The sequence below is a fragment of the Gadus chalcogrammus genome, chromosome 3 (genome assembly GCF_026213295.1).
Source record: "Gadus chalcogrammus isolate NIFS_2021 chromosome 3, NIFS_Gcha_1.0, whole genome shotgun sequence".
Taxonomy (NCBI): domain Eukaryota; kingdom Metazoa; phylum Chordata; class Actinopteri; order Gadiformes; family Gadidae; genus Gadus; species Gadus chalcogrammus.
Window position 1 is genome coordinate 23,116,939 of NC_079414.1, and position 27,598 is coordinate 23,144,536.

Here is a 27,598-nt window from a genome sequence, read left to right on the forward strand (position 1 = left end):
ATTGATTTGATGATGCAAGTGGTGACAGGAATGGCCTTGATGGGGTAGAGCAGCCAGGGGAGATGAAAAGGCTGTTGGCTGAATTCCCTGGATTAAACAAATCATATATCTTTAAGAATCTATATTTCTCTGACCACTACTTGATGAGAAAGGTAAACAAGGATGAATCCAATTCAAACAAATCAAAATGTAATTGAGCAATTGCACAAAAAGAGCATTGCGAGCATTGTGAAAAAATCCATACAAATGCAACAGACTTTCCCTGTGTTTCTCTAGGTACCGTTTCAACAACCCATGAATATATGGAACAGTTGGCCATCGTTTTGGATACAGATAAGACTAATCGGGATCCGAAACAAAAGCACCTGGTGCCCATTTTTCCAGCCTCATGGTAACCAGCAAGCAACTGGTGCATCGGTCTCCCCAACAGCGTTATCTAAAGCCGAAAGGTGAGGCACATACACACAAACTCGCTTCATTTTCCGACGGATCTGTGCTCTGACTCACCGGCTAAATCACTGAAGGACCTTTGTCACAGGGAGCCAGCTGTCAGTTCTCATCCTGCCCACTCACAGACAACATCCAGTCATCACCAGGTGCGCCTACTGGCCAGCCAACCACCTGTCACGACGGCTGCGAGCCCCAGCACACCAACAGGTGTGCGAAACATTTGATAAGAACGGAGGCGGTCTCCATATACAATCCTGCGTATGCCGCTCCCCGACCGCAGCCCGCCCGCGGCCGGTGCCTCAACCGCTGAGTCACGGCGGTGACCTTTTGCGAAGCATCACGTAGTACTAGTAATCATCCTGCGCCGGCCCCCGTTCACCAGCCTCAATGATATCAGCGCTGCACACTGGCCGGGGGGGGGGGGGGGGAGGACGCAGTATAAACAAGACGGGTTTCGTTGGCTTCTCATCTTTAGACACGGCATCGTTGTTTGCGTCAAAGAGAAATCCCGTGGGGTTTGAGTGGTCGGGTTTTTGTTGTTCGTTTACTTTCTTCTTCTTGTTACCATGACAATATGATCTCATCAAAGCCCAGCTTCACTACCAGGTGGAACTACCGATGTTAAAGAGTGCATAAATTGAAAGAGCACAGGTACACCTTGTTTCCCCGACTCTCTTCAGAGATATTCAACAGGGATTTATTAATTTGCACGAGTGGAGGACGATTTCAGAAGGGGATTTGAAAACGTGTATTTCTGCAATGGACAGGATACTTAAGCTCGCCTTCCCAGTGGTAAAAGTTCTCGCGCTGGCAGAGTTTGTGCTCGTTGTTAATTAATGACACGCTCACAGACCCAAAGTCCAGCAACACGAGAGGTTGAAAACAAATACGAATCGAAATACTAAAATGCCCTGTTGACCCGCATTTGAAGTAGTCCGCCATCAGACTTTAGGTAATGTGGTTTAGGAGGTAGAGCGGGTTGGCTGGTAACCTGAAGGTTGCTAGTTTGATCCCCTGCTCATCATAGCTGAGTGTCGAGGTGTCCCTGAACAAGACACCTTATCCTAACTGCTCCCGACGAGCTGGCTGTCGCCCTGCTTGGCTGACTCCGCTGTCGGTGTGTGAATGAGTGTATGAATAGGGGAACTTTAGGCAATACGGTACAGCGCTTGGAGTGGCCACTGGCTAGAAAACTGCTGTATAAATGCCGTCCATTTACCATTAATAATCTAAAGTCAGATTTGTGGGACGAGAAACTGAGCAACGGAACGATGCATATTTACTATAAGTCTGGAGAAGGCCAGTGAAAGGATATGTTCGATGTTCCTGCGCAAGTTCTCGTTCAGCTTGGCCTCCAGCTCGCCCAGCTCCTCCTCCGCCTTCCTCATGTCCTTCTGCAGCTCCAGGCGGGACTTCCTGGTGTCGTAGTATCCGCCTGTCAGAGCCCCGCGATGGCTCACCTGGTCGCCTGGGAGAGGAACATGAAGCACTCGTTAAGAGACGGCGGGGGAGTTTTCCATGGATTGGAGATTAGGAGCCAAATAAAGTGAAAGGTGGTCCGAACGAATGCCAAAACATTGATTCCATTAGTGGATTCGATTAGGGAAAGGGTTGTGGCTACTGCTGCGTGAATTCCTGCTTATAATGTCCTCGCTTCTCTCAGCAGTGGAAAAATTAACTTGGGCGCGGGTGATGTGACGAGCATTGGCACTTTTTCAGAGAAGCTTATGGCTAAACGATTAACTGAAGTGGTGATGAAGAACAAGAGAATAAACCCATTGTTTTTTTTCTGAACGAGCTTCCTGCGCTCACCAGCTTCCGCAAGAGACTCAATACTCCCTCGTGCAGATTTCCCCTAGACTCTGTATAGCCACCCCCTTCCACCCAATATCATCCCACTGCAGACACAAATGGGCGTTCTCGTGTGGTGGGGGTTCCCGTTTACGCAGACTGGAACGCCCCCTTCTTATTCTTCGTCGCCTTTCTCGCTGAACTGTATTAAATGTCAAAGTGTACTACTCTGAAACCATGTAAATAGTGTTGTAAATAAACTTCCAAAGCTTTTCAAATCTTATTTGGAGAATTACTTCACATGGTGTGTCTTTTTACAATTTATTCGTTACCAGCAATCGTAGTGTTGATCAGCAGTGAAATAGTCCGCCAAAGACGTTGACGTCACTTAGCAACCGAAGACGCTGGGGTTGACAAGTTACTGGACTACTACCCATGCAAGTGAACGGAGCAATCCACGGCATTGAGAAGATCCGTGTAATAAAGGCCAATAATATATCTGTTTATGGCATAGATTTCTCCTCAGATTAGGCCAATAAAGCAATGAGAAGAAAAACAAAAAAAACGCAAACACTCAATCAAAGGCCCGGCCCGACCCGGCTCAAGGATAGTGGTGGGAAATATCGGCGGGCCGGGTCGGGTCAGTCAAAACCCTCATTGTTTAACATGAATTGGTTAAAACAACCACTGTAGCATATTCAAACACAATTCAAATTGTGCAGAGAATTATTTCCATTGGTCATTCTGACCGGGGACATTTAGAATTTTCGGTCCTCCTCATTTTTTTCCGGTCAATGACCGGTAATAACCAGACAACGGAAACTCTGCTATTAACAGGCCTAACTTTCACCGTCAACACCGAACCCCTTCTTCTTCGCATGGCTGTCAACATCCGGAACATTCGTTAGTTCGATTTTCTCAAACAGAAGGTCAAAACAAGATCTAGTAGTAAGTACGGGTAGCATAGAACTAACGTTAGCCAAGTGGGGGCTCCATGATTGCTTAATCTAATGAGAGGTAAAATTGCCATTAAGGAAGGAAAGTATAGTATGCCTTGCGAGTTGCGACTGTGCTTCGCAGCCTTGCGAAACCCAGCATGCCTTTCGAAACACCTCGTGATTGGTCGATGAAACATTACCAGGAACGCCTAAAGGGTCGTTCTTGTGTCATGACGGAAACGCCCAAGCCTGCAGCTGGACCCTTCTCCTTCCACCCCTCTTTAAGCACCTATTGCATGTTGTACGTCCTTGCACTTAAAAATAGCATCTTAACCTAGCCATCTATGTTGCATACAAGGAATGGGTTAACCTAGCAATTGTTGGTTCTTGGCACTACCTTACTGTACCGACCGGGATACATGGTTGTTCTTTCTTTTCTCATTCTTTTTTATTGCAACATCGTCAAGTAACAGACAATACAACAGCTTGCCTGATACATTTTAATTGTTTAACCCAACTATCCCTTTACCCCCCACCCGTTTCTCTTTCTTCTGCCAAAGCAACTTATCGCAAGTCGCTTTGGATAAAAGCGTCTGCTAAATGCACTGAACGTCAGTGTCAATCTGAATGTCTTTCCGCCATGGAGCCCCGCTGCTTACCCTCCAGAGTGATGCAGTCCATGGTGAAGGCCCTGGCCAGCTGGGTGGACACCTCCATGCTGCGGCAGATCAGGGTCTTTCCAAACACGTGCTTGAAGGCCTTGTCATAAGGGGTGCTGTAGCGCAGCTTGCTGATCATAGGGATGGCATCCTAGTAACGGACCAAAGGACAGTTATGAACTCGTTCTCAGGGGCGATATCTCCTCGATATCCACATTCACACTTCAGACAGCTCACTAGTGGCTAGTGGTCGGTAATAACCAGGTTGGTGCTAACCAGGTCGGTACACCTTGTAGCGAGTGCGACCCAGGTTAGATTCCAACCTGTGGTCCGATGTGACATGTCATCAACCCATTTCCGGTCTCCATTGAGCATCTTCCATAAAGGCATGAAAGCACATAATATATCTATATTTTAAATAAAATAAATAGAAAAAAAAACGATATCTCTGTGTGTGTGTGTGTGTGTGTGTGTGTGTGTGTGTGTGTGTGTGTGTGTGTGTGTGTGTGTGTGTGTGTGTGTGTGTGTGTGTGTGTGTGTATATATATATATACACCAATTATTATTGTGTCACATTGTTTGTTTTCATTTAGCTGAAACGATTTCCAGCTCCCAGGTTTTTGACAAGCCTCTTTCCAAGTTGAGCCTCCTAGATGCACTACATCTGAAGGCATTCCCATGGAGACGACTGGCGCTCCTTACGTTGGTCTCAGGATAGGCGGTGTCCCTGACGTCCAGCTTGGTGAGGGGCAGGAAGGTCACCTCTCCGGGCAGGTTCATCTTGTTGAACTCCATCAGGATCTTGGTGCTGACCTCGTCCGTCTCCACAATGTGGTAGAACAACCTGGAAGACATGGGGATGGCGGATGCTTGGATTAGCCAGAGTCCCCAACTGCTATAGAGGTCGAGTCAGGGACCTTTGACATTCAAGATCGTCTGAAACCGCACCATTGATAAAGAATGAAAAGGCGAACGTACGCAGGCGGCTTTGAATGATGTGTTTCTGTTGTTCCAATTTGATGATTTATTATGAATGAATACTGAGGATAATATATGAAAGATAAAAGATGATTTGAGAGACAGATTGAAGAGCGAAATAAATAAATATATATATATATATATATATATATATATATATATTAATTAGTGCTGTCAAGCGATTCAAATATTTAATCGCAATTTTTTTTCTATTCTAAATATCCCTTTATTTCGTGCTGCTAGCCTTTTAGTGAGATCAGAGAGTTGAGAAGGACAATAATAAAATATATTTGGTAAGACGGATATAAGAGAGACCCGCAGTGAATTCAACCCGGTCCACTTGACATCGGGTAGGTGCATGACAGTGGTAGGCCTACCGTAAAACTTTTATTAGTTTCAATCACTGAACTTTCGAACAAAACTCTTGCTCAGCAAAGATGGCAAATACTATAACATATATTTTTTAAATCAGTATGAATATTCCTACCGTACGTAGGCCTATACACATTACCAGGCTATCGAACAACGCCAACACACACACGTGTTAATTTTGTCAGCTATTTTAGATTTAGTCTTAGTCTTTTGACGAAAATGCTTATTCGATTTAGTCACATTTTAGTCATTGTTTTCCTTTGTAGTTTTAGTGGACGAAAAGTCCTTACATTTTAGTCAACTTTAAGTCATTACTTTTAGTCAAAATGTTTTCTTTTTAAACTAGTTAAATTAGGCTAACCCTATATATATGGACACCTGTCACCTGCTAAGTTGTTCCACCCAAATAGAGTACTAAAGTGAAAACGTTACGTTGTCCTGGCAACCGGATTTTCAGTTCTAAACAACCGAACGAGAGATGGCGTTCTCCATTGCTTCCATGTGTCGTTTCTTTATAAATTAAAGTAAATCAATTTCAAGAGGTGAAAATCACTACCAATCGAAACATGTCGAGGCGTTCATGCATTCCCCTGGGGTATTAAAAGGATAGTTTGTAAACGTTAGTTTAGTTTAGTTTTCTTCTTATATGAAGACAATCTATCCTCAATATTACTTACATCATTGGTAAAGCAAACTCACAAATCAATTCGCAAAAAAAGTGTTCCTTTTCTATAAAAGGTTTGTGTGGCATAGGATTTCCCCTTGTTAATTTGGTTTGTGTAGAACCGAAAATTGGTTGCTATGGAAACGTGACGTCACACTTTAGTACTCTCGTCTGTTCAGCCTTCAAAACGATAGCTGGTAAATTGTGGAAAATGCATTAAACTGTAATCAGAAAACGCGGTTATATGCTATAGACCCTATAGTATCTTGGGTATAAAGGCTGGGACGAATTTCAAAGTCCACCTTATTTTGAAAGTACAGACCGTGGCGATTCCCATTGAAACGAATGGCGCGGTTATTTTCTTCAAAACGAGAGCCGGTAAATTGTGAAAAATGAATTAAACTGTAATCAGACAACGCGGTTATATGCTATAGACCATAGAGTATCTGCGGAATAAAATCATGGAAGAATTTCGAATTATAAATATGTACAATGCATAACGTTAGCTCATAGCTGAGTGGACTATACCTCCCGTTGCCAAGTCGTAGCTAAGGTCCGTCCTATTTACTGGAAGAGTAAACAGTTGCATAACAACCTTACGGGAGGGTAATGATTGGAAAATATCGTGCATTTTGAATGTCCAAATAGCACACCACTAACATTTTAGTCCTGTCTCGTCTCGTCAACGAAAACAAAACGTACATTTCGTCATAGTTTTTATTATCAAAGATCTATTTTTAGCTCGTCAACGTCTCGTCTTAGTCACGAAAAAAAGGTCGTTGACGAACATTTTTCGTCATATTTTCCGTTAACGAAATTAACACTGACACACACACAGTGGCGGAGTGGTAATCGCGAGAGTCGGGAGAATTCCCGATGGGCCGTTAACGTTTCGGGGCTGTCGGGCTGATTACTGCGGAATAACAATATTGCGTTTAGAAAAGTTCCTTGCAGCGCCGTCCGGCAGCCTGAGCTGTGCGCCCCCAACCTCACTCATTCAGCAGACGCAACACCCACAAACTGTCAACGTCGCAACCAAGTCGATTTTGTCTAGAGGGGAGTAACTGAGCGCCCCCTCCCGAAGTGGTACAGCCCAGGTGGGCCTTGAACTGCGATTGGTCAGAAAGACGTAACAGCTAATGACAACATTGAACTCTCGTGCAGGCTCGAACAGAGTGACCCACAAACACACACACACACACACACACACACACACACACTTTTAAAGGAGTTTTTCACCCGCTCCGTATCCTTGCTTGCCCCGACAAGTTTGTGCGGCGTGCTTGTTGTTTGGTTTCCGGTGTAGCTAGATCCGGTATGGTGTTGTGGTTTTTCGAACTTGCCTAGTTGTTGCTAGACAGCAGGTGAAAGAACTACAATGTTTGCCAAGCCAAAAGAACGTTAATCGCGCGCTAAAAAAAGTTAACGCCGTTAAAATTGGTTTGCGTTAACGCCGTTAATAACGTGTTAAATTGACAGCACTAATATATATATTATTTAAATCAGTCCCCAGCAACAGGACAGCGTTGAAGCTAGGGCCAGTGGGAGTGAATGTTCCAGTTTAGGTGCAGACAATAACAAAAAAACTTGCCTGGTACCCGCGGTGACCTCAACACAGGTGTAGAAGGCCGGCTCACACTCAAAGTTGTTCATGACGATGCCATGGTAACCGGTGATGACGTGCTGGTTGATGCCCTTGCGACGGAAGTGCTCAAGGACCTTATTGATGCTGTCGATGCCGTTCAGGATGGCCTGGAGAGGATGGGGGGGGGGGGGGGGGGGGGGAACCACAGAGAATGGAGCTCATCAATACAAAGTCTCTACCTGGTTTTAAGGTGTACTTTGTATTGCATTAACCGGACGTACCACTAGGGCTGCTCGATTATGGAAAAGAAAAAGCATAATCACGATTACTTTGGACAATATTGAAATCACGATTAGCTTTGAGTTTAAAAACATGATGCATTAATTCAAGCCTCTCTCCAAAATAACACTATACAAAATACACAAATGTTTCTATGAATCATTTTAATGAAAAAAACACTTATTTTTTTGGTTCAAGTGGATTATATTAGTTTGGAGATCGTTTGACCCAAAAATCGAAATTACGTTCTAAATTTTATCAATTGCACAGCGTTATGTACTGCTGATCATGTTGCGCCATATCTTGGCGCCTGCTAATATGCGTTTTCTATATGGAGGGGCCGAACAGAGTAGCCCCTGGAAGAACCTTTCTTATACAATGATTCAGGGCACACAAATGACCATGGCTGGGCAGACATTTCCGAGCAACCCTATTCTTATCGTGTCGTGCCAGCATAGGCCCCAGTGGACTCTCGCTAGAACAGAGTATGACTCAGATAGGACCCGTCACAGAGTGAAACGAAATGCTGAACATCAATGTCCGGTAAGCTCCAAACTGCGTCCTTTCATCTCTCCCCAGCGTAATTCAGAAGTGATATTTGATTGATGTCTCCCCAGGAAGAACGGTGGCTGGACGACGCGGCGCAGAGAAGGGTGACTCATCCGTCAACGGATATGTAAATCTGACGAGCTAGAGGAGGTGGAGTGGTGGAGACAGACGAGTGACTCCATTTGATATTCCTCTTCAGACCGTTGGCCGTGTACACTCATCGAGTCACAAACCGAGGTGATTCTACCTAGCCAGCGCTCCGGCGCACTTTTCCCCGGGGCTCAATTCATCTCAGTAACATGTCCTCAAGATAGACCACAGTTCTATTTATGCAAATGCCTAAAACGAGTAATACCGCCCAGGGAAATGAGAGCACGTGAAAATCCTGTCAAGTTTTCCTGTCAACCTGAGCAATGAAATGCGATCGGGGAATTCAGTCTTCTGATATTATGAATCTTTCCACCCTCACTGCCGTTGTAGCCACGGTACGATTACCCAGAAGAATGACGTGCTTTTTGGAAACAGCGGCTATGCATGTAGACGGGCTATGAAAGCAGACGTTATGTAACGGAGCCCCCAGACGCAGACAGACCTTGCCAGTAGCGGCTCTGAGGAGCTGCTGCTTCTTCTCCAGATCCTCACGCTTTGCCGCCAGGGCCTGCTGCTCCGCGTTCTCCTCGCGCCACAGGTAGCTGGAGGGAACAGAGCACACGGTCACACACTGTTAAACGTATGTCAGCACAAGCCACCGTAGCACTACCACTGGGGAGCCCCGGGAACATGCATCACCGCAGCAAATGCACGTGCAAAGGAAACGAGATTGCTGAATATTGGATTTTTATTTTGAATTAATATTGTTGGTATGAATTTAAATTACGTGCTACTGCACACAAATGACTGTGTGCACCAGTGCCGCGCTTGTATTTTTTAAATATATATATATTTGCAGGTTTTGCAAGCATCTGACCTTATCTGCTACAGTACTTTATTAGCACCCTAAACAACAAGTTTGAATGATTTGTGTAGCCATCTTCAAAAGTGTCCAACAATGCTTTATCCTTTACAACTAAATCCTCTTCAACCATACCACTGTACACGGACCTTACAGAACACAGAAACTCTAAAACGCATCCTAGCTTCAGGCAATGTGCTCAAGCCTCTGAAGGAAGGAATGGGGACATGCACATTAAAGTCTGTGCTCCACAATAGGACAAAAGGTTACCAGGCCTGGAGAGTACATGACTTTAAGAAAATGAACAGAGGAACCTTTCATCGTAATCCTATGGGGCTGGCTGCCTCATCTGAATGGACTGACGTACATTGAGGGAAAGGGATGGTTGATATATGGCACCGACGTTATTCTGACTGTGTGGAGGAGGATGGGTACGAAGGAAAAGGCTTGGCTTACTTTCTTTCGCTCTGCAGTTCATCCTTCTTGTTCTTCACTTCGTAGTACTTCTTGTCCAGTTCCTCCACACGGGTCTTCACCTCGTTGAGATCTTGATCAAGTTTCTGCAGACGCAAGATCAGACATGCACAATTTGATTCTGCTGCTTCTTCTGCTTCTAAGGGGGAACCCATTTTAACAGTGAAACAAATTTGTTGCGGTACATTTTCAAAATCGGTTTTAATTCAAATATCCTAGTAAAAACATTTGCTTTTACTAGGATATCATGGTAAATGTGACGACAAATAGTCGTGTTATCCTTGAATGGGCCATGTTTAAGATGTAATAGCTATAATTTGAACGCCACTCGAACACGGGTGCTTGAGAGCAACCCTTTTCAATTGGCGGAGAAATGGGATGGGCTGCGTTTTCTTTGGGTTGTTTATTCTTCAAATTGGAGAGACTCGCACATCCAAAACATGGAGTGCTTTTCAGTCATATTCAAAACCTTTTAATCTTTGATCTATTTCAGAGTGAAGAGGAGGGGAGACTGAGTAGGAAGAGTTGTGTTGTTGATATGAATCACTACTGACGTTGTACTGCTCCAGATTCTTCTCCTTGTTGGTCTCCGTGTCCTCCAGGTCTTTGTGGATGGCCGTGATCTGCCTCTTCTTGTCGTTGATCGCCTGGTCCAGGGATTTGAGCTCCTTCTTGATCCACTTGTCCCTCTCCTCCTTGGAGGTGAACTGGCTCCCGCGGCCCTGCTTGGCGTACAGGTCTGTCCTCTCTTGGGTTGCCTGGGCCAGTCTGGGGGGGGGGAAGGGGACAATGTCAATGGAGGCTGAGAGAAGCTTGGGTGCAAAGACCTTTTTAATGACGACGTGTCTATTGTCCATGTGTTAGGCCTGTGCGTGTGTGGTCCAGTCATTTACTGAAATAAGCAGTGAGAGGTTAGATAAAAGCACTATATAAATCCAAGGCCATTTACTGTTTAATAGCGTGCCGCTGTGCCAATCTTTGCAGATCCAATTACAGATCCATTTGCCAATGTTTAAAGAGACCTTTTCTCTTGTGGACATCAGGTCCGGTAACAATGTTTACCCATAATGTTGTATTGACAGAAATCCGGACCGCCATTAGGTGTATTTGATTTATTGCAATGTATTTGAGGCGTGGACACTGTTTTGCAACCATTTATGTCCCTGCAGTAGGACTGCTGTGCAGCACAACACTGCAGTCCTGTTGACATCTCTCCAGTCTCACTCACTCCCAAGGTTATTCATTCCAAGTGGGCTGCGAATGAGTCATCTGGCACTAGGCGCTCAGGGGCGTGGGTGAGTCATCCCTACCTGGCAATGCCCCGCTCTTCCTTCTCCTTCACCATGTTGAACTTGGGCTCCGTCTCCTGCAGCTCCTTCTGCTTCTCCTCGATCTTCTCCAGCAGCTTCTGGCGCTCCTTCAGCAGACGTTTCTGGAGGGGAGAGATGAGCCAAGGATGGTTGGTCAGAGGATGGTTTTCTGGAAGTGTTTCAGGGAAACTCATGCAAGGTTTTCACCAGGCATGGAAAATGATTTCGCTTTCTGAAGAAGCTATTGATTTATGGAACTGAAAGGTTAATATTGTAGCATGCATTAAATACCTCACATAAATAGTTACTGTTGGTTCCAATGAGCTTTGTTGTACGATTTAACACTAAACTATGATATATCAATAAACAAATGGTGGAGAATTGGGGTGTGGGATAATTCGAGAGGAAAAAAGGAATAGGAGAAATTTTGGTAAATTAGCAAAATATACCAAAACATGTTTCTCCATAATAATAAGGCGCAGGTCCAATCAAATATTCACAAAAAATAATCACTCAACGAGCTACCGACAATACGGAATAGAGCCCGACAGTTATATATCGGTTGGCCGATTTGATCACAGATATATCGCAGTATGAGTTTGCCGATATGAAAACTTTGGAAATGCTGACGATTTATTTACATGATCACCTCTTTATGAATCCTCTACTGCGGTGGTTGAACCTCTAAACAGAGCACACATTGGTAAACACTCCCAACACTAACAGTTTTTCATCATGGTCTGTGTGAAGGTTCGTAGCTCCTCCCCACTCAGATAATTGGTTCCTTTAGCTCTGGGTTTTATTAGGAAGTTGCTGTGGCCCGAAGCATTGCTGCAGTGTGCGCAGTAACCCCCAAGGAGCTGCACCAACCCCAGGATAACATGATACATAAATATAGATCAAGAATAAAGGCGGATATATCTATATTTTGATTATCGGCCGAAATATCTAAATCTGTAATTCTTTACTCACTAATATCGGCATTTTGATACATCTCCAAACACAAGGTCAAAGTCAGCCCTGTCATTTTGCTCTACAAGTACATTTCACAGTAAGCCGTTCTCCTTCTGAATTTGCACACATTATCCCAGCAGGCTGAGTTTTAAGATGCTGGTAGAGCTGAGTCATAAAAAGGAGGCGGCGGCAACCTTAAGTTTACCCTTAATAAGCACTGTTCAACCTCATTCACCGTCCACCATGATATGAGCTTTGGTGGAAACACTATGACACGCGTCTACCCTCACCGTCCGTTGCCCTGCTCTTAGAGACCCTAGCTGCCCACGTCAGCACGGCCCAGGTGGACCCCAGCTCAACAGGCAGCAGGCAGGCCGCTCCTCACAGTCCACATGCAGGCAGAGCCAGTACACCATAATGATGTACGATTCATCCTGCTTCCAAACACACCAACACACCCATGTTCACACGCACACACCCACACAAACATGCTCACACCGATGCACACACACACACACACCAATGCTCACACACACACACACACACTCACACACACACACACCCATGCTCTCACACACACACACACACACACACACACACACACACACACACACCATATGGAGGAAGCGCCATGCCAACTCTGAAATCCGCCAGCATGATGCATGGAGGAGAGCACATTTGCACATGAGCGTTCAACCTGTAATTTGGTGTAAACGAGTTGCAAATATGTCTCAGGGTCGGTCTCATTAATTATGTTATTATACAAGATTTGAGGGAACATTATCTAACTTCAGCTCAACAAGGCCGAGGGCACAAGAACAAAACCCTCTCCAAAAGGGAGATCGAAGCGAAGGTAACGAGGCAGTGAAAGAAGAGTGGCTGGGGCGTCGCCAGTGCGACGTCACGTGGGCCCTAGTGACGCAGACGGAGGCTCCGTACCCTCTGCTCGCTGTTGCCTGCTGCCTCGTCCTGCAGGTCCTTGGTCTTCAGCTCCAGCTTGGTCCTCTGCTTGATCTGCTCCTGGCGCTCGGCCCCCAGCTGCTCCCGCTCCTCCCTCATGGCGGAGATCTTGGACTTGAGCTCGCGCACCACGCGCTCCGTCTCCTAGGGTTAGAAGAGCAACAGAAGGCCGATGGTCAGGCGACGGGGCGGTGAGGTCGGGTCATCCGGTTCTGGTGCTCAGTGGATGCAGACGTGGAATGCTTGGGCATAAGGAGGTTTGGGCCGAAGAGCTAAAGGGAACACTTGAAGTGCCTGAAGGGAAGAAGGCCGTTTATATTGTGCTCAGTGTAACCACGGGTCATTCTGAACAAGGAAATTCTTGGGACAGGGCAGCAAAAACTTAGAAAAACTTCATCAAATAAGGGCAAAAAGAAAAAAGAACTCTGCAAAGAAAATGTCAGAAATAAGAGTAGCAGTGAATAAATATACATTTGATTCGCCCCATTATCGAATCGTACTTTTTTCTAAACCCAATATGATTCCTATTGAAGGAAGTGGGGAGAGGGTGAATCGTTCCTTACCTCCACTTTGTCCCGTGCGTCTTGCTGGGCGTCCCGCAGTTGTCTAGATTTGTCTCCACACGTCTCCCTCTTGCTGGACAACTGAAGGAACACAAGAGGAGATGAACACAAAGAAATCACACTGACTATCTGTGTCATTGTGTCATGTCTAGCTAGGCGGCAAAAAGATGACTGAATCATAATACAATCAAATGACTTGATTATCACTAGACTGGTCACTGCAGCCGATATTGCAGCCTAGCACAAAAAAAACGAATAAGGTTAACTTCCAACAATCCTGTATACATAACATGCAATAATAGTTTTATGAAAGTAGGATGATTTGAAAGAGCTGTGCATGTTGACCTTCAGTCTTGATTTAGATGCAATGTATTTTATGCGATTTATTTCCAATCAATGGCAAAAACCTAACCGAGTGGGTTGAGTTCATTGTGCCTTCTTGTAAAACTAAATAAAAAAATATTTTAAAAAGGGAAAATTAACGTTGCGTATAGTGACTTTTCATGATGAAAATCATAAAATGTTGCGACATTGTGAAATATCGTGACATTGCGATGATCCTTGTCAGAAGGCATCGTTACATCCCGACTGACTAAAAACACCCTGCCCACTTCTGAGAGCACATTCACCCATCTTTACCTCGTCTAGTTTGGCCCGAGTCTCGTTGAGCTCTTGGTTGTAGATGGTGTACTCCAGGGCTCTCCTCATCTTGTCCCACTTCTGGTACTGAGCCAGCTCCTCCTTCTCGTCCTCCAGGGTGTGCAGGCGCTCCTCGATGTACTTCAGCAACTCATTAATCTTCTCTCGCTTTCCCTCTGAACACACACCCACACAGACTCATTATAGTAGATCTACATGGCTAGTACCAGCTGTACATTAGAAGGAGCCATCATTGCTTGTTTAACTTCCTTCCTTCCTGTATTAACTTTGAGCTCCATACATTTCCATGCAAAATGCATTCATGTCAAAAGGAAAAATGTGGCTGGGGGTGTGGTCGGTGGTGGTGAATTGGTCCTACCCGTCTCTTTCATGAGCGAGATGCTCTCCTCTTTGCGTTCATCGTAAACTCTGGTCCCAGCTACCTCTCGGAGCAGCTTCAGGCGCTGAGAGTCAGGAGCTGTGGCCATTTGGTTGATCTACGTGCAGCACACAGATAATAGATTTACCCATAATAATGGCCACCGTCATTTCTGTCCATCGACAGAGAGAACTAGAAAATGCATTTCCTGAAGAATATGTAATATATGGTGTGTGTTGTAATACAAAGCGAGGTTGAAAATATGTTTTAATGAAGCCACAGCTTAAGACGTATAGAAATGTTGAATGGCTTAAATCAAGTGAAAAGATTTGAACAGTGTTTAAAAGTCTAGATGGAGTAAACAATGTAAACATGCAGATAAAAGTTTGAAATGGTTGAAGCGATCTTAAAGTTTAAACTATTTCACACATTTGAAAAGCCTCTAGGCAGGGGTTGACACTAAGGTTTCAAAAGCACTTGCCCATCGGGCAAGTACAGGTCAGGTTCAACTTGCCCGAATGTAATGTTCACTTGCCCAAATTATAATCAGAATCGTGAACGGGCCTCTTTTTGCCAGGCACCCCGGCCTGGTTTTGGGGGGGGCTCAGAAAAATCATCCTAGCTCAGAGACTGAAGCTGAATGTTGGCTTCCACACATGTTGTGTTTAAAAAATAACAAACTTCTCTTTGTTTACTTATTTATCGAGCCGTCACATCGTGCCATGAAGTGATTTCAGTCCACCGTTGCAACCTATTAAAGCTATCGCCAAGTTATATGTAGACCTGCATGATTTGATGCAAATGTACTTAACTAAATGTCAGAGGTAGTAGCAAAGATATGTCTTTTTTAACTTTCAAGTTTCTTGTAGCTCCAACTATCACAATCGCGTTTCTAGTTGGGTTGTCAGTCACGATACTGGATTTTCTAACTTCAACACTATTCCTGGAAAATCATCGATATTCTATACCATTTTCGATATCAGGGGAAAAGTTTTTTTCAGGAAAGACCAAAGTAAATAGATTATATCTCCACAACTGCAAGGGCCATAATGTCATCTTTGGGCCAAAAGAAAGATTGTTGTGCATGTGAAATATTTAATGAGGATAATACTTGGTTAAAGTGAATAAAGCCATGGAACACAGCATAAGTGGAAGATAACATTTCCACCTGAAATAATTATCAGTATCAGTTGGTCGTTATCAGTTGGGAGCGCTGTCTTACTATGAGACACAAATAAAGGTAGATATCTTACAATTTTGACACTTGACACCTCTATTTAAAGTTCAGGGCAATCGAATGCACCAAGCCAAACACTCGCAAATAAATATATGGCCACTAGATTGCGCTGAAGAATATGTTTTATGATTGAAGGCAATTTACCTATTTCCTAAGAAACCTTCTCTTATTCATTGATTGAAAACACCATGTAAAGTTGCAAAATTTGGCCCAGATACTGGATAATCTGTTTATGGTGGTTTTATTCGATCAGAATCAACTTTGTGGACAACGATCACAAAGGTAATACTTCATTTTTGGTTGTTAAAAGAAAAGGGGACGTTTCTTCTTAAGTTGTTATTTGCGAGTTTTAGTCACAGAATGATATGGTTTGGACTGTTGGAATAAGTGGAGGCTCAGCTTTCATGTTATATATACAGTAGTTTGTGAGGGTCCAATTTCGTGAAAAAGATCGCTATTGCTGTGTGCATGTGCACAGTTATGAAACCCAAAACCGTGTTCTTGACTTTCCTTGATAATTTGCCTCAATCCAAAGTACTTCCAAACTGCACTCCTCCATCACTACTCCATTTAACTTCTACCTAAACCGTTCGCGGAGGTGCTGCACTTGAGATGCTAGCTGCGTTGGCTAACCTTTAGCGAATCACTGCCAGAGACCGCACTGCGAGTGAGTGACAGAAGGCGGGGCTATATTCGCACTGAAGCGATGCGTGTCTGTTAACTCGCTTTCCGAGAGAAGAGAAGACAGCGCGCTGATCAATTGCAAATACTTATATTTGTGTGGTTTACCGGAACAAAAGGTTGTTCTGCAGTTTCTAAAAACATTTGAATAAATAGCTTTTATGTTAACATCCACCCAAAATCCACTTGCCCGTTCGGGCAACCAGAAAAAATCTCAACCTGCCCAAACATTTTTTTTACTTGCCCCGGGCAAGCGGGCAACCGTTAGTGTCAACCCCTGCTCTAGGTTAATATTGGTGGAAGTAGGGTCCCAAAGTTATTAGCCAATAAGAAAAGTGAGTGTGATAAGCCATTACAAGTCATTTGAAAATGTTCCGACATCAATAGTGATGTCACTAAGCTAGGTGTATGCTGGATAGATAAGCAACTTTTGCTACAGTCCACTGGGTAGGATGGTAGATCGATCTTTCTAGAACACATCTAAGACGGAGGACACTCCCTCTCCCATTTGTGCAGTCACCAAGGCCCAGCGAAGGCAGATTTTCAAAAAAGCTTGTAATTGCTAATCACACATGCACCTGGGGATAAAATAGGGGCCCTATTATAAGAGATTTAGCAGCAGGGGTGCTTTTTTGCCGCTCTCACCTTTCCTTGCTTGACGATGTAGTAGGGGTTACTGCGGGAGAAGCCGGCACTCTCCAGGAGGTTCATGACGTCATTCTTACTGCAACGGCCACACACGTCACACGGTTAACCACATGGACTCCCAGGGCCGCTCAATGCCCGTCATTAAAGATACAGCGTTTTTTCCGGCAGCGAGCAGAACTTACGTGACCATCTTTTTGTCCAGAAAGTACTGGTCCTTCTTGGCGCCGATGACGCGGCGCAGGGATACTTCTTCTTTGTCAATCTGTCCAGAGCAGAGGGACCAATCATCAACAGGAGGAGAGGGGGGGGGGTGATTACGTCAGACCCACAGTAGACGGCGGGATTACAGTCACGTAAGCCAGGGAGGGTACAAACATCCTGCCATCACTACCGTTATGCAAGAACAATACAGAGCTGTTTACTGACTCAAACACCTGTTGAAAAACAAAATATAGAGCTTTTAACGTTTTACAGCAAATAGTAAAGTGCTAGCATATCGATGTGAAACGTAACTGCCCAAAAAATATTTTATATTCAATTTCTTCCAAGTCTGTTCACTAGATGCCACTCAATTCCACACACCATACCTTTTGTACCAATGTTGTGGACACAAAAATGATCAACAATCCATTCAATTACAGCTGAGTATTTTGGACCAGAATACGGCTACCGATCAGACAGACGTATTTTCTGGCAGCAGGGAAAGAGGGCACTTGCGCAACATAAGAGCCCCCCCAAAACATAAAGACCCGCCACATAACATAATAAGCACAGCAAAAAACAAGATTAAATGTAATCACTAACACGAGTTTGACATTTTGTTGACCTCCACACAGCCCCACATAAAAAGAAACCCTATGCATTTCAATGTACCACTTTTGAGAACTGTATAGGGGCTTGACATTTTTTAATTTACAGATATATCTATTGTTTTAATAATGCAAGATATATTTACCGGTAGCCGATTGTCCGAGTTGTCAAAAATGATCTCCACAAAAGCAGAGATGACGCGAGGACCGGTACCCTCCTGGAGTTTGGAGAAAATACATTGTTTTCTTTAACATGGTGATTAATGCTGCAAATACAACTTAGAAACTGTAATGAAATGGATATATAGCTAGAGATGGATCATTGTAGACAATGTTAACAACAATGTCTAAAAATTTATATTTTCTATTTATTGTATTGTTTATTGTTTTTGAATGCTAAAAATGCCAAATATCCCCTTACTTCCTCTCCAAAACAAAACAACATTAGGCATGTTTATACAAACATTATGGAAGGCAAGCCAACAAAGGCCTTATTTAATATCGGCCAACACAACAAATGTGTAACATTGTACTATAAACAGAACAATAGATCTATTGAACGCTTAATACTGTGTACTTACGTGGAGTAGGGCCAATCGCTGTTCTGGGCGAAGGTGGCTGAATTCATCGCTGAGCACAAACTGAATTGCTATAGAAAACAAAATGGATTTGGAGACAACATTTAGCTAATGATGGATACATTGCCAACTACACAAAAAATACATGCATTGATGTGTGGCATAATACACACCGTAGAAGAAGTTACTTTTCCCGGATCCATTTCTCCCAACTGTTAAAAGACAGAAGAGACAATTCAGAAAAGCAGAATAATTTCACATTAGGATTAGAACATTGCTTTGCATTTCCATATTGGAAATCAACTTTTTGGAGGCTATGATACAGTTTTAGACATTGGAAAACCCCAAGAGGTAGACAATAATGCAACAATACATCGGTGTCGAATACCGTTGCAATGGAGATTTGAGTCATTGAAGTCCTAAAGCTTGATTACAACATTGTTTACAACCAGTTCAACTCACCAATGACATTATGTTTGGGACTGAAGGGATCTACCACCGTTTGGTCCCTGTAACTTCGGAACCCCTGGATGATGACCTGCAGAACCATTCACAGAGGTATTAAGTTCAAGGCTTGGAGTCTGGACGCTTAATGAGACCCTCAGACAAGATATCTCCCCGTTTCCACCTGAGACACGACAGAGTAAGACTCAAGTCTAACTTGAGTCTGAACGTGACATGACATGGTGTGTCTCAAAGGATCTACTACGGTTAAGAAGTCATTTATGGGATGATTATGGAGGCAATGTGCTGTCACTGTAATGGACAGAACACACACACACACACACACACACACACACACACACACACACACACACACACACACACACACACACACACACACACACACACGTTGAGTACGTCGGTTTGTTCATAGGATAACGCTTGGACAATGTTGAAAGCTAGACGTCTGATGCATTCTTTATCATGTACACAATCATGTAGGCCATCAATTGTGCCCTTTATCTCCATTTATTATCGGTGTGGTGATGGTATCGGTGGATAAATAACCATAACAATCCACCTGTTTGCACTGCCAGGGCCACTCTGAACGCTCGCGATCGGACCTAGCTAACCCGCGAGAGGGGGCGGGCAGTTCAAAGCGATGCTAGCCCGTTAGCCTAGCTTAGCCCTAAAAGCATGCTACTTTTGTATACCAATGTGGGAGCGGACTTACATCGTAGATCTAAAGCGATAAACAGTTACGGAGAAACGTGTGTCTAACCATACATAAACATTGCAAGAAAAAGAGCAATACAATGAGCCGAGCTAACAGTCTGTCTGCAGCTAGCTTTAGCTTACCTGTTTGATATACATTGTCCTCTAGGTAGAAACTCCTGTTCCAACTTGGAGATAAACTCCCTTCTTCTCGAAAGGGAGAAGGGGGATAACGTAGTTGTCCAAAATTGATCGCAATTAACAGTAATAGCCGTCCTAAAAATACGGAATTATTTGGGTCAGGCAGAATAACATGGAAAATGGCGTCGGGGGCGGGATGAGGTGGAATATACCACTTTCTGTATCGTACGTGGATCAAATAATATTATAAAATATATGATGACTTAGCGAACCATATTCATAAAGAACTTAATGCATGTTTTTATATTTCCATTTGGATGTTTTTACCTATTTGTTTGATGTAATACATTTAAGCATATTAGGTTAGGTTTTTAATCCAGTTGGTACAGACCCAGTGAGGGAGAGCGCAGGGCGCCAAGAGTGACCGGCGAGGAAAAAAAAAAAAACAGGTCTTCAGAATGACATCCGGCCTCGAGAACTTAATAATTCTGATGAAAGTTTTCGGTCATTTATTTGGGATGTATACATTTGATTAATATAGGTTTAAAAAAACAACAACTAATAGTTTGAAAGTGTAATCGAAAATGTGAGGATCTACCCCCATTGTATTCTGTTAACGTTAGTCTTTGGTAAAATAAAACTAAAACTACCCTGCTCTATAGTTGTATAAATCTGCAATCAGGATCATTTCAAACAGACATATTCGTAATATTTGATGTTATATACTACTACTACTGCTACTACTGACCCTTTCCTGTACTTTCCCATGCTCAAAACCCACTTGTTACTAAGCCGTCAAGCTACAAGGTCACTGCAGGTGTCACTGTTGCTTCACCTTTTTCATTTTTATTTAAACCAGAGAATGTCTAATATGCCCGTAGACGGGCTCTGTCTTAACCAAGTTTTCTGAAAAACATACTATGGCACTACAGTGTATTTTAGAAGAGAGGAAATGTAGGCAGTTGGGTAGCCTCATGGTCCAAACAACCAAGAATAACGGAAATCCGTTTCATGTTGCATGTTGCAAATTGTATATAATGCAGGCTATAAAACAGATAGAAACAACTTTTAAACTGTGGTACATTGTTTTTATTGACAACCACATTTGTTGAGAAAAGTAGGACAGACAGACAATAATTATCAAATAAATTATGTTCAAATACCAGGCTGGCTGTATCAATAAGCAAATAACAAGTACAATATCAACCTAAGGCATGTATATTGCAGTTCAACGCTGTGCTCTCTCACTCAAAACGACAGAAGACAAGCCAGCAGCATCCATGGCTGTGGCCGACAGACTTCATAGACTTAAATACTATAACCGTGACATTTCTGTGTCCTTCAGTGATCATCCAGTCCTCTGACTTTGCTGGTGCGAACAGCAGACAAACACACACAAAGCGTCGACACGCGTATTTTAGTTTTTCGTCCCGTCGTTTTTTCAAGTAAGACTATAAGCAAGAATCACAGTTCTCGTGTTTGTGTGTACTATTAAGGCAGTGCTGTTATCGGGCTCAGGTTGAACTGGCGGTGTCCCGGGGTCTGAAGGGGCGGCGGCAGCGGGGCCAGGAACGAGGTAGGAAGGCTGAACGTCGCGGAGGACGGCTCAAAGTTCTGGACGGTGAACTCGCTGGTGAAGAAGGACGCCGACTCCAGCGCGCAGGGCGTGGCCAGCTCCGGCGTGGCCACGACGATGACCGGGGCGGAGGAAAGGACCTCCGACTCGAACTGCAGGAGCTGACCCATGAAGCTGAAGTTGGGCGAGACGAGGGCCCGACACTGTTTGATGACGTCGAAGGCTTCGTCCAGCTGCAGCCGCTGGGTCCTCATGATGTAGGCCATGCAGATGGTGGGCGAGCGAGAGATGCCTGCCTCACAGTGAACCAGGACCTTGCCGCCCGATTGCTTCACACGATCTGGAACCACAAAAGAGGACAAAGAAGGGACACGTCAATAAAAAATTGGTTTTGGTTGATGACACAGAGTTACGATTCAGCATATGCATCATCACTGATGTAACAGGATCTGAGGTTTCACTATCAGCAGCAGAGCTAATCTATCAACTGATAACGAAAACGCTCGTAACAATGACGTTACGGAAACTGCAGCGTTGGATGACGATGATTCATCACAAAATTGAGTATATTTCAGTCCATGTGACTGGCATTTATAGCAGAGGACAGAGTGTGGTAAAAATATATCACGGACTGTATGTACTGACTGAGTGTGAATTTGTGAGGTTATAATTGTACCCGTTGTGTAAGGTAAACCCGGTGACAGAGAGCTATCAACCAAAACGGCTCTCACACAAGATATGAAAATACATTTACACGCTTCAAATGCAACAGTTCTTCCGTATCGTTGTACAATTATTCCCTTCATGTCTCATATCCTATATAGGAACGGACATGAAGTAATAGGATCTGGCTTGTTGGTAAACACACACACTGTGCTCCACTCCTCGGGGGCTGGGATGAGTCACCACAGCTGTACATGAGACCACTCTCCTGCCACGCCTCAGTGGGGGTGCTGCTGGGTACACTGTGTTACAGAGCCCTGTGTGTGTGCGCGTGTGTGTGTGTGTGTGTGTGTGTGTGTGTGTGTGTGTGTGTGTGTGTGTGTGTGTGTGTGTGTGTGTGTGTGTGTGTGTGTGTGTGTGTGTGTGTGTGTGTGTGTGTGTGTGTGTGTGTGTGTGTGTGTGTGTGTGTGTGTGTGTGTGTGTGTGTGTGTGAAAAAGATTCACGCATGCTGTCTGTATATCAAACACCACCCGCCCTCCTACACCTATCACGATGCCCTGCTTACACCGTCACCGCGTGTGCCTACACAACTCCTCTCTGTCTGTGTCCTTTTATTTTCCTGCCGGGCTCCTGTTCATGCGCCCACTTTGCCGACATGTGTTTGTCCTAAGTCTCCAAAATGTACAAACTGTTCTACTACACCTTCATGCCAGCTCTCAAACCCAATACCAAAATCGAGCATCCAACAAGACATCCAGACACACATTAAGAAAACGTGTCCGGGATGTCTAAATGCAGAGGTTCATTCGAGATGCACTAACGCAATAAGAATATACCCATTTATTCAACGTTGTGGGGTTCTAAACGACCCCACGCGGGTCTGCTCATTATGTGCGACTGCTGACCAAGGGGAACCTACAACCTCTAAATGGCCTGCAGGGCTGGAGGGTGATGATAATAGGCAGCAATGGCTTCTGACAGCGGAGGAGGAAAACACAGCACATGAATGAATCATGACAGTGGCATCTGGAGAGGAGAGGAGGGGAGGGGAGGGGAGGGGAGGGGAGGGGAGGGGGCAGTGAGGCCAGGAGAGAATGATGAAGGACGTGGGCTGACCTAACGACCTTCCTTGAAACGAGGGAACCTCATTGGTTGGAGACGTATTGTCATGAAGTCAATGTCGTCACTCCTCTTTGTGGACGAACGACAACAGACCCCCCACCCCACAGCACTCACACTGACAGGCACTCATACCAGCTCACGCATTACACACACACACACACGCATACATATCTGATGTAAGAGTTTCCTGATTATAGATTGATTTTCCATCCGTCCAGCAGCGCTGGCATGGATTTGGTCTAATCACGATTAACAGCTTTCAGAGGCCCTTCCTGTGCGATGGCTAAACCTGCTGCGAGAACCTATTGAATGCCTTATGTAATGATGTTGGCTGACACCGAGGTGCCCTGCATGTAGGTGGGCTAAACAAACCAAACCAATAATAGCAGCCCACCCAATGGAGGTCAGTCCAACACTCCCGTGGGCGAGCGCCGTCTACCGCTGCAACGGTCTATAAATAGCCACGAGAGCATTGTGTGTGTATATATATATATTGAAAAAAATAATCCACCATTACCCAACACCTCACTTCTCTCTCTCTTTCTCTTTCGCTATCTCTCCCTCGCTTTTTTGGTGGTCTCTCTGTATGTGTGTGACAGATTCTCTCCCTCAAATCCGTGTACGAATCACATTGGGGCCACCGGAGCAGCCACCCAGCTTCCTCTGAAGACATCCTGTCCTATCCTTTTTCTTGTAAACAACAAGAGTGTGTGTGCTTGTGTGTTGGATTAGCCAGCCATTACTAACTACTCATTAGTGTTTGTCACGCTGGCAGGCCACGCCCTAGCAGGGTAAAGCCACAGAGATTAGGCGTGGGAGGCGATGACAGCATCGTCTTAATTTTTTAAACCTAAGAAGATGTGTTATGTGGGGGGTGGGGGGTGGGGGCGTGAGGGCAGGGGGAAGGGGGGGGGCTTCCCTCTGAAAAGAACCAGATTGCTGGGTCGAGAGGCGGCAGGATTGAGGGCGGGGGGGGGGAAGAGGTAGACTGATTAATGCCGACTCTCTGTGTGTCCGTCCTCTGTCTCTACTTTGGAACAAGCCGTTTTCAGACGGTGTAGGTGTTTACAAAGGGGAGACACACACACACACACACACACACACACACACACACACACACACACACACACACACACACACACACACACACACACACACACACACACACACACACACACACACACACACACACACGCGTGTCTCCGTTTGTTTGCACCGTTGTATAACCCTGCTCAGTAAGTCTGTGTAAAGCTGTTGATCCTCTGTGCACTTTTAATTGGCAGGGTTCTTATGTGGCGTCTTACGTGGCTCAGTGGTGTGACTCACACACCGAGCGCGGCCTACTTCCCCCAAAAGGTGTTGCTTGACCGAAACCAGGACTTGAGAGTAGTGGTTCAGGACAGAACCCCCTTCCCGATCGAGGAGCGACGTGTGAGCGTTGAGTGTGCTCGAGCCCTCGACTCACCAATGAATTCGATGGCCTCCTGGAAGTGGGAGCTGATGTCGGCCATGTGATTGTCTTCCACGGGGATCCACTTGTAGTCAAAGTGTTCCTTGGTGGGCTGTAGCTCCCGGCGGGACACGTTGAGCAAGGCCGTTATGCGAAGGTCGCTGAGATAGTCCTGCCTGGATGCGTGGTAGGCACTGCCGAGGTAGAGAAAAGGCAGGATCTCCGCGGGTTTACCCTGAGCATGAGACAGAGGGAGGGAGGGGGGGGGGGGGGGGGGAGAGAGACGGGTGAGTCTGACGGTTCCATGGTGAAATAGACGCCGCAAATGCTAATTCTCTGACCTCCCTTCAGATAGTCAAAGCACCCCCCCTCCCCTCCATCCCAACAGCCAATACACCTGACTGCGTTACGGCCGATTCTAGTCAAAACTATTTGGCCGTGAAGGCAGGAGAGAGGTCAGAGCAGAGGTTTATCTGCATAGCATTGGATCTTATCTGCCCAGATAAGAGGAACCTCTCTTTATTTTCTAAACAGAGAAAAAATATGGATGATAGTTCCGTAATCTAGTCAAATTGGCCAATAACGTATGGGTGGGAAATTTGTAAAAGAGAGGTCGCAAACATATGTAAGGAATGAATACATGTTATTATTTATAGGCTAAAAGATTTAAATAATGTCGTGATGATTAGAAAAAATAACCAACAAATAAAAAAAAAGCAATCCGTTCGTGCAATCTGGTGTCATACCTGATCATAGTCTGGTTTGAGGAAGGAGAGCGGATCACAGCGCCTGAGGGGTCGTTTCTCTGGTTCAGTGTCGATCTGGACGACGGTTTTCACATCGTTACAAAGTTCTGGATGATTAGACTGGAAGTTCTCGTATCCACCTGTGAAAGGGGGAAAAAACGGTGATTAATTTCAGTGAATCTGATTATAGTTGTATACGTGTGTGTATGCCTATTCCTCCGTTTTCACACATGAAATTGGGAAACCATTAAAGAGACGGTGGATTGTTTGTAATTACGCATATCAATGCGTAATTAATCGTGGTTAGCGTCGACCACTAATTCGTTTAGGCCAATATCCTGATGTCTGAGGAGGTGACAGACGGAAATAATTGTCTGGTGGAGGTTTGAGCAGGGGGTTTGGTAAGGATGTATAATTCAGTTCTCCTTTCCTTTCTGAGTCGTTGTGAACGACCCATTGGTGGTGCTTTTTCAGATAAGATTATTCTACCACACATTGAATCCTCTGACTCAGCCCTTACAGACACCATATCGCCCTGTCCACATCGGGGACCCAGGCTATGCCTTCTCTGACGTTTATGGATAAAAATAACAATAACCATGTGTCAATTAAAATATTATCATGGAATAGACACTGTGTATGTGTGTGTAGGCCTACGTTTGTGATATTTGATTGGAAAACAATGAAGGATAAAAAAAAAAAAACATTCTCACATGGGTATGAATTTGATTGTTTTGGGTACTTGCTACTTCTAAATATATAGCATATAGGACTGTATTCTATTCAAAACAATTCTAGGCGGATATAATTGACATTGGATTGACATTTTTAGGTTACAGCCTTATAGTGTGTGTACCAAACCCAAAATAAATATGAAGCCTGGAAGCGTTTGTTTTTTGTTCTTCACAAAGTCGGAACATAACAAAAAATTGACCCTAAAAGGTTCTTACCTTTCAGGAAACATATGTTTGCTCCACTGGCTAGATGTGAAAGGGTATTAAGGACGATCTGTGCAATGCTGTCCTTCTTCAGTTTTTGCCAATGAGGTGTCCGCTCATCCAGTACTATGACCGCCGATATGCTCCCCTCCCGAAGCCGTAGAAGAGCTCTCTCATCGGGGATGACAAACTGAACGGGCGCATGCCCTCCTCTACACCTCCGGACGACTACCGAATTCAAGTTGACGTTCAAAGAACCTTTGATGTTAGAGTTCGTGAATTCAAAGTAAGGTCGGCAGTCCACGACGAGAAAGCTTCCAGATTCCTTCCTTAGGATCTTTTTCAGACGCCGGCAGTCTATGCTTGAGACTTTCATGTTGACCGCTGAGTGGTTGTTGGTTTGTTATTATTGCCTGAAGAATTAACTGAGAGTCTAACCGAGCGGTGCGGCCGAGCTGTGTGTGAGCCCTGCGTCCTGTCTGCTTCTACATTTCCTCCGAGGGGATTCCGTCCGAGGAGTTTTAAGTGAATGGGACCTCCGGAGCGTGACGTCACGAACCATATACGGACACCGGTGTGAAACGACAGCCAAGCGCGCCGACCCACACTGGTGTTGCTGCGCTGTGTGACTCCTCCCTCCCTCGTCTCGGTAAATAGTTCATGTTTGAATCAACTGTTACTCATATGCCGCTATCGTTTCGCTTCATAACCTTTTTTCGTTTTACGTTTCCTTCTTCGATAAAAATGAAGATTATAGTGATCGGGGAGCAAATGGCATCAATCTCTTCAAAAACACGAATGGGGAAACGTGTGCAAATGACAACAACATTAGCTCTCAGTCCCATGCAGAGCAGCAACATTCTACCGGTTGACGGTTGGACCTAATCTCTCAAATGACCCTATCGGTGTAAAGGTCACACTGCAATCCCACACAGACACAATTCAAATACACAGATCAATACGAATCTATCCATAATAAACTGCTTTCGGCATGTCGTTTATGTAAATATAACTTGTTGTTTGAAGAGTGTGAAGGTGTCAATATTGCACTCTATCTTTGCACTGCCGAGCGTTTGACTAACAAGTTCAACAGGTATGCAAAAAAAAAGAGGACTAAGGAAGGAAAGAAAAATATGGTAAATAGCAGTGATAAGGACATTCTGTTCAAAGGAATAAGATAGAGCAAGAGAGGGCACTAGTCTAGAGAGAGAGGGAGAGGGGGGAGGGAGGGGATCGAGAGGGAGAGATAGAGACACACAGATGACAGGAAGGATAAACAACAGACTCCCATCTCCACAGATACTGCCTGCAAGCGTGTGTCTGTGTGTGTGTGTGTGTGTGCGCGTTTGTGTGT

General features: G+C 44.6%; 2 protein-coding genes across 2 annotated transcripts in view; both read right to left on the minus strand.

Annotated features, from left to right (window-relative positions):
* The window catches only part of smc3 (structural maintenance of chromosomes 3), a 31,738-nt gene extending 11,789 nt beyond the window's left edge, over positions 1-19,949 (minus strand). Inside the window, exons 1-19 of the mRNA XM_056586790.1 lie at positions 19,752-19,949; positions 18,912-18,987; positions 18,623-18,661; positions 18,453-18,520; positions 18,018-18,089; positions 17,245-17,324; positions 17,060-17,138; positions 14,497-14,614; positions 14,118-14,293; positions 13,479-13,559; positions 12,895-13,059; positions 11,002-11,123; positions 10,246-10,459; positions 9,674-9,777; positions 8,858-8,957; positions 7,444-7,604; positions 4,541-4,682; positions 3,839-3,989; positions 1,766-1,918 (exon numbers count right to left, since the gene is read on the minus strand). Coding sequence (XP_056442765.1) covers positions 1,766-1,918; positions 3,839-3,989; positions 4,541-4,682; positions 7,444-7,604; positions 8,858-8,957; positions 9,674-9,777; positions 10,246-10,459; positions 11,002-11,123; positions 12,895-13,059; positions 13,479-13,559; positions 14,118-14,293; positions 14,497-14,614; positions 17,060-17,138; positions 17,245-17,324; positions 18,018-18,089; positions 18,453-18,520; positions 18,623-18,661; positions 18,912-18,987; positions 19,752-19,766 — 2,116 coding nt within the window. The 5' untranslated portion in view covers positions 19,767-19,949. The remainder of the gene's footprint in view (positions 1-1,765; positions 1,919-3,838; positions 3,990-4,540; positions 4,683-7,443; positions 7,605-8,857; positions 8,958-9,673; positions 9,778-10,245; positions 10,460-11,001; positions 11,124-12,894; positions 13,060-13,478; positions 13,560-14,117; positions 14,294-14,496; positions 14,615-17,059; positions 17,139-17,244; positions 17,325-18,017; positions 18,090-18,452; positions 18,521-18,622; positions 18,662-18,911; positions 18,988-19,751) is intronic.
* A 615-nt stretch (positions 19,950-20,564) lies between these two features.
* Positions 20,565-26,778, minus strand: dusp5 (dual specificity phosphatase 5). The gene is made up of 4 exons (XM_056586801.1): positions 26,257-26,778; positions 25,307-25,446; positions 24,576-24,795; positions 20,565-21,664 (listed from the first exon to the last, which is right to left on the minus strand). The coding sequence occupies exons 1-4, from the start codon at positions 26,618-26,620 to the stop codon at positions 21,240-21,242; spliced, it is 1,149 nt and encodes a 382-aa protein (XP_056442776.1). The 5' UTR covers positions 26,621-26,778; the 3' UTR covers positions 20,565-21,239.
* Positions 26,779-27,598: the final 820 nt, after the last annotated feature.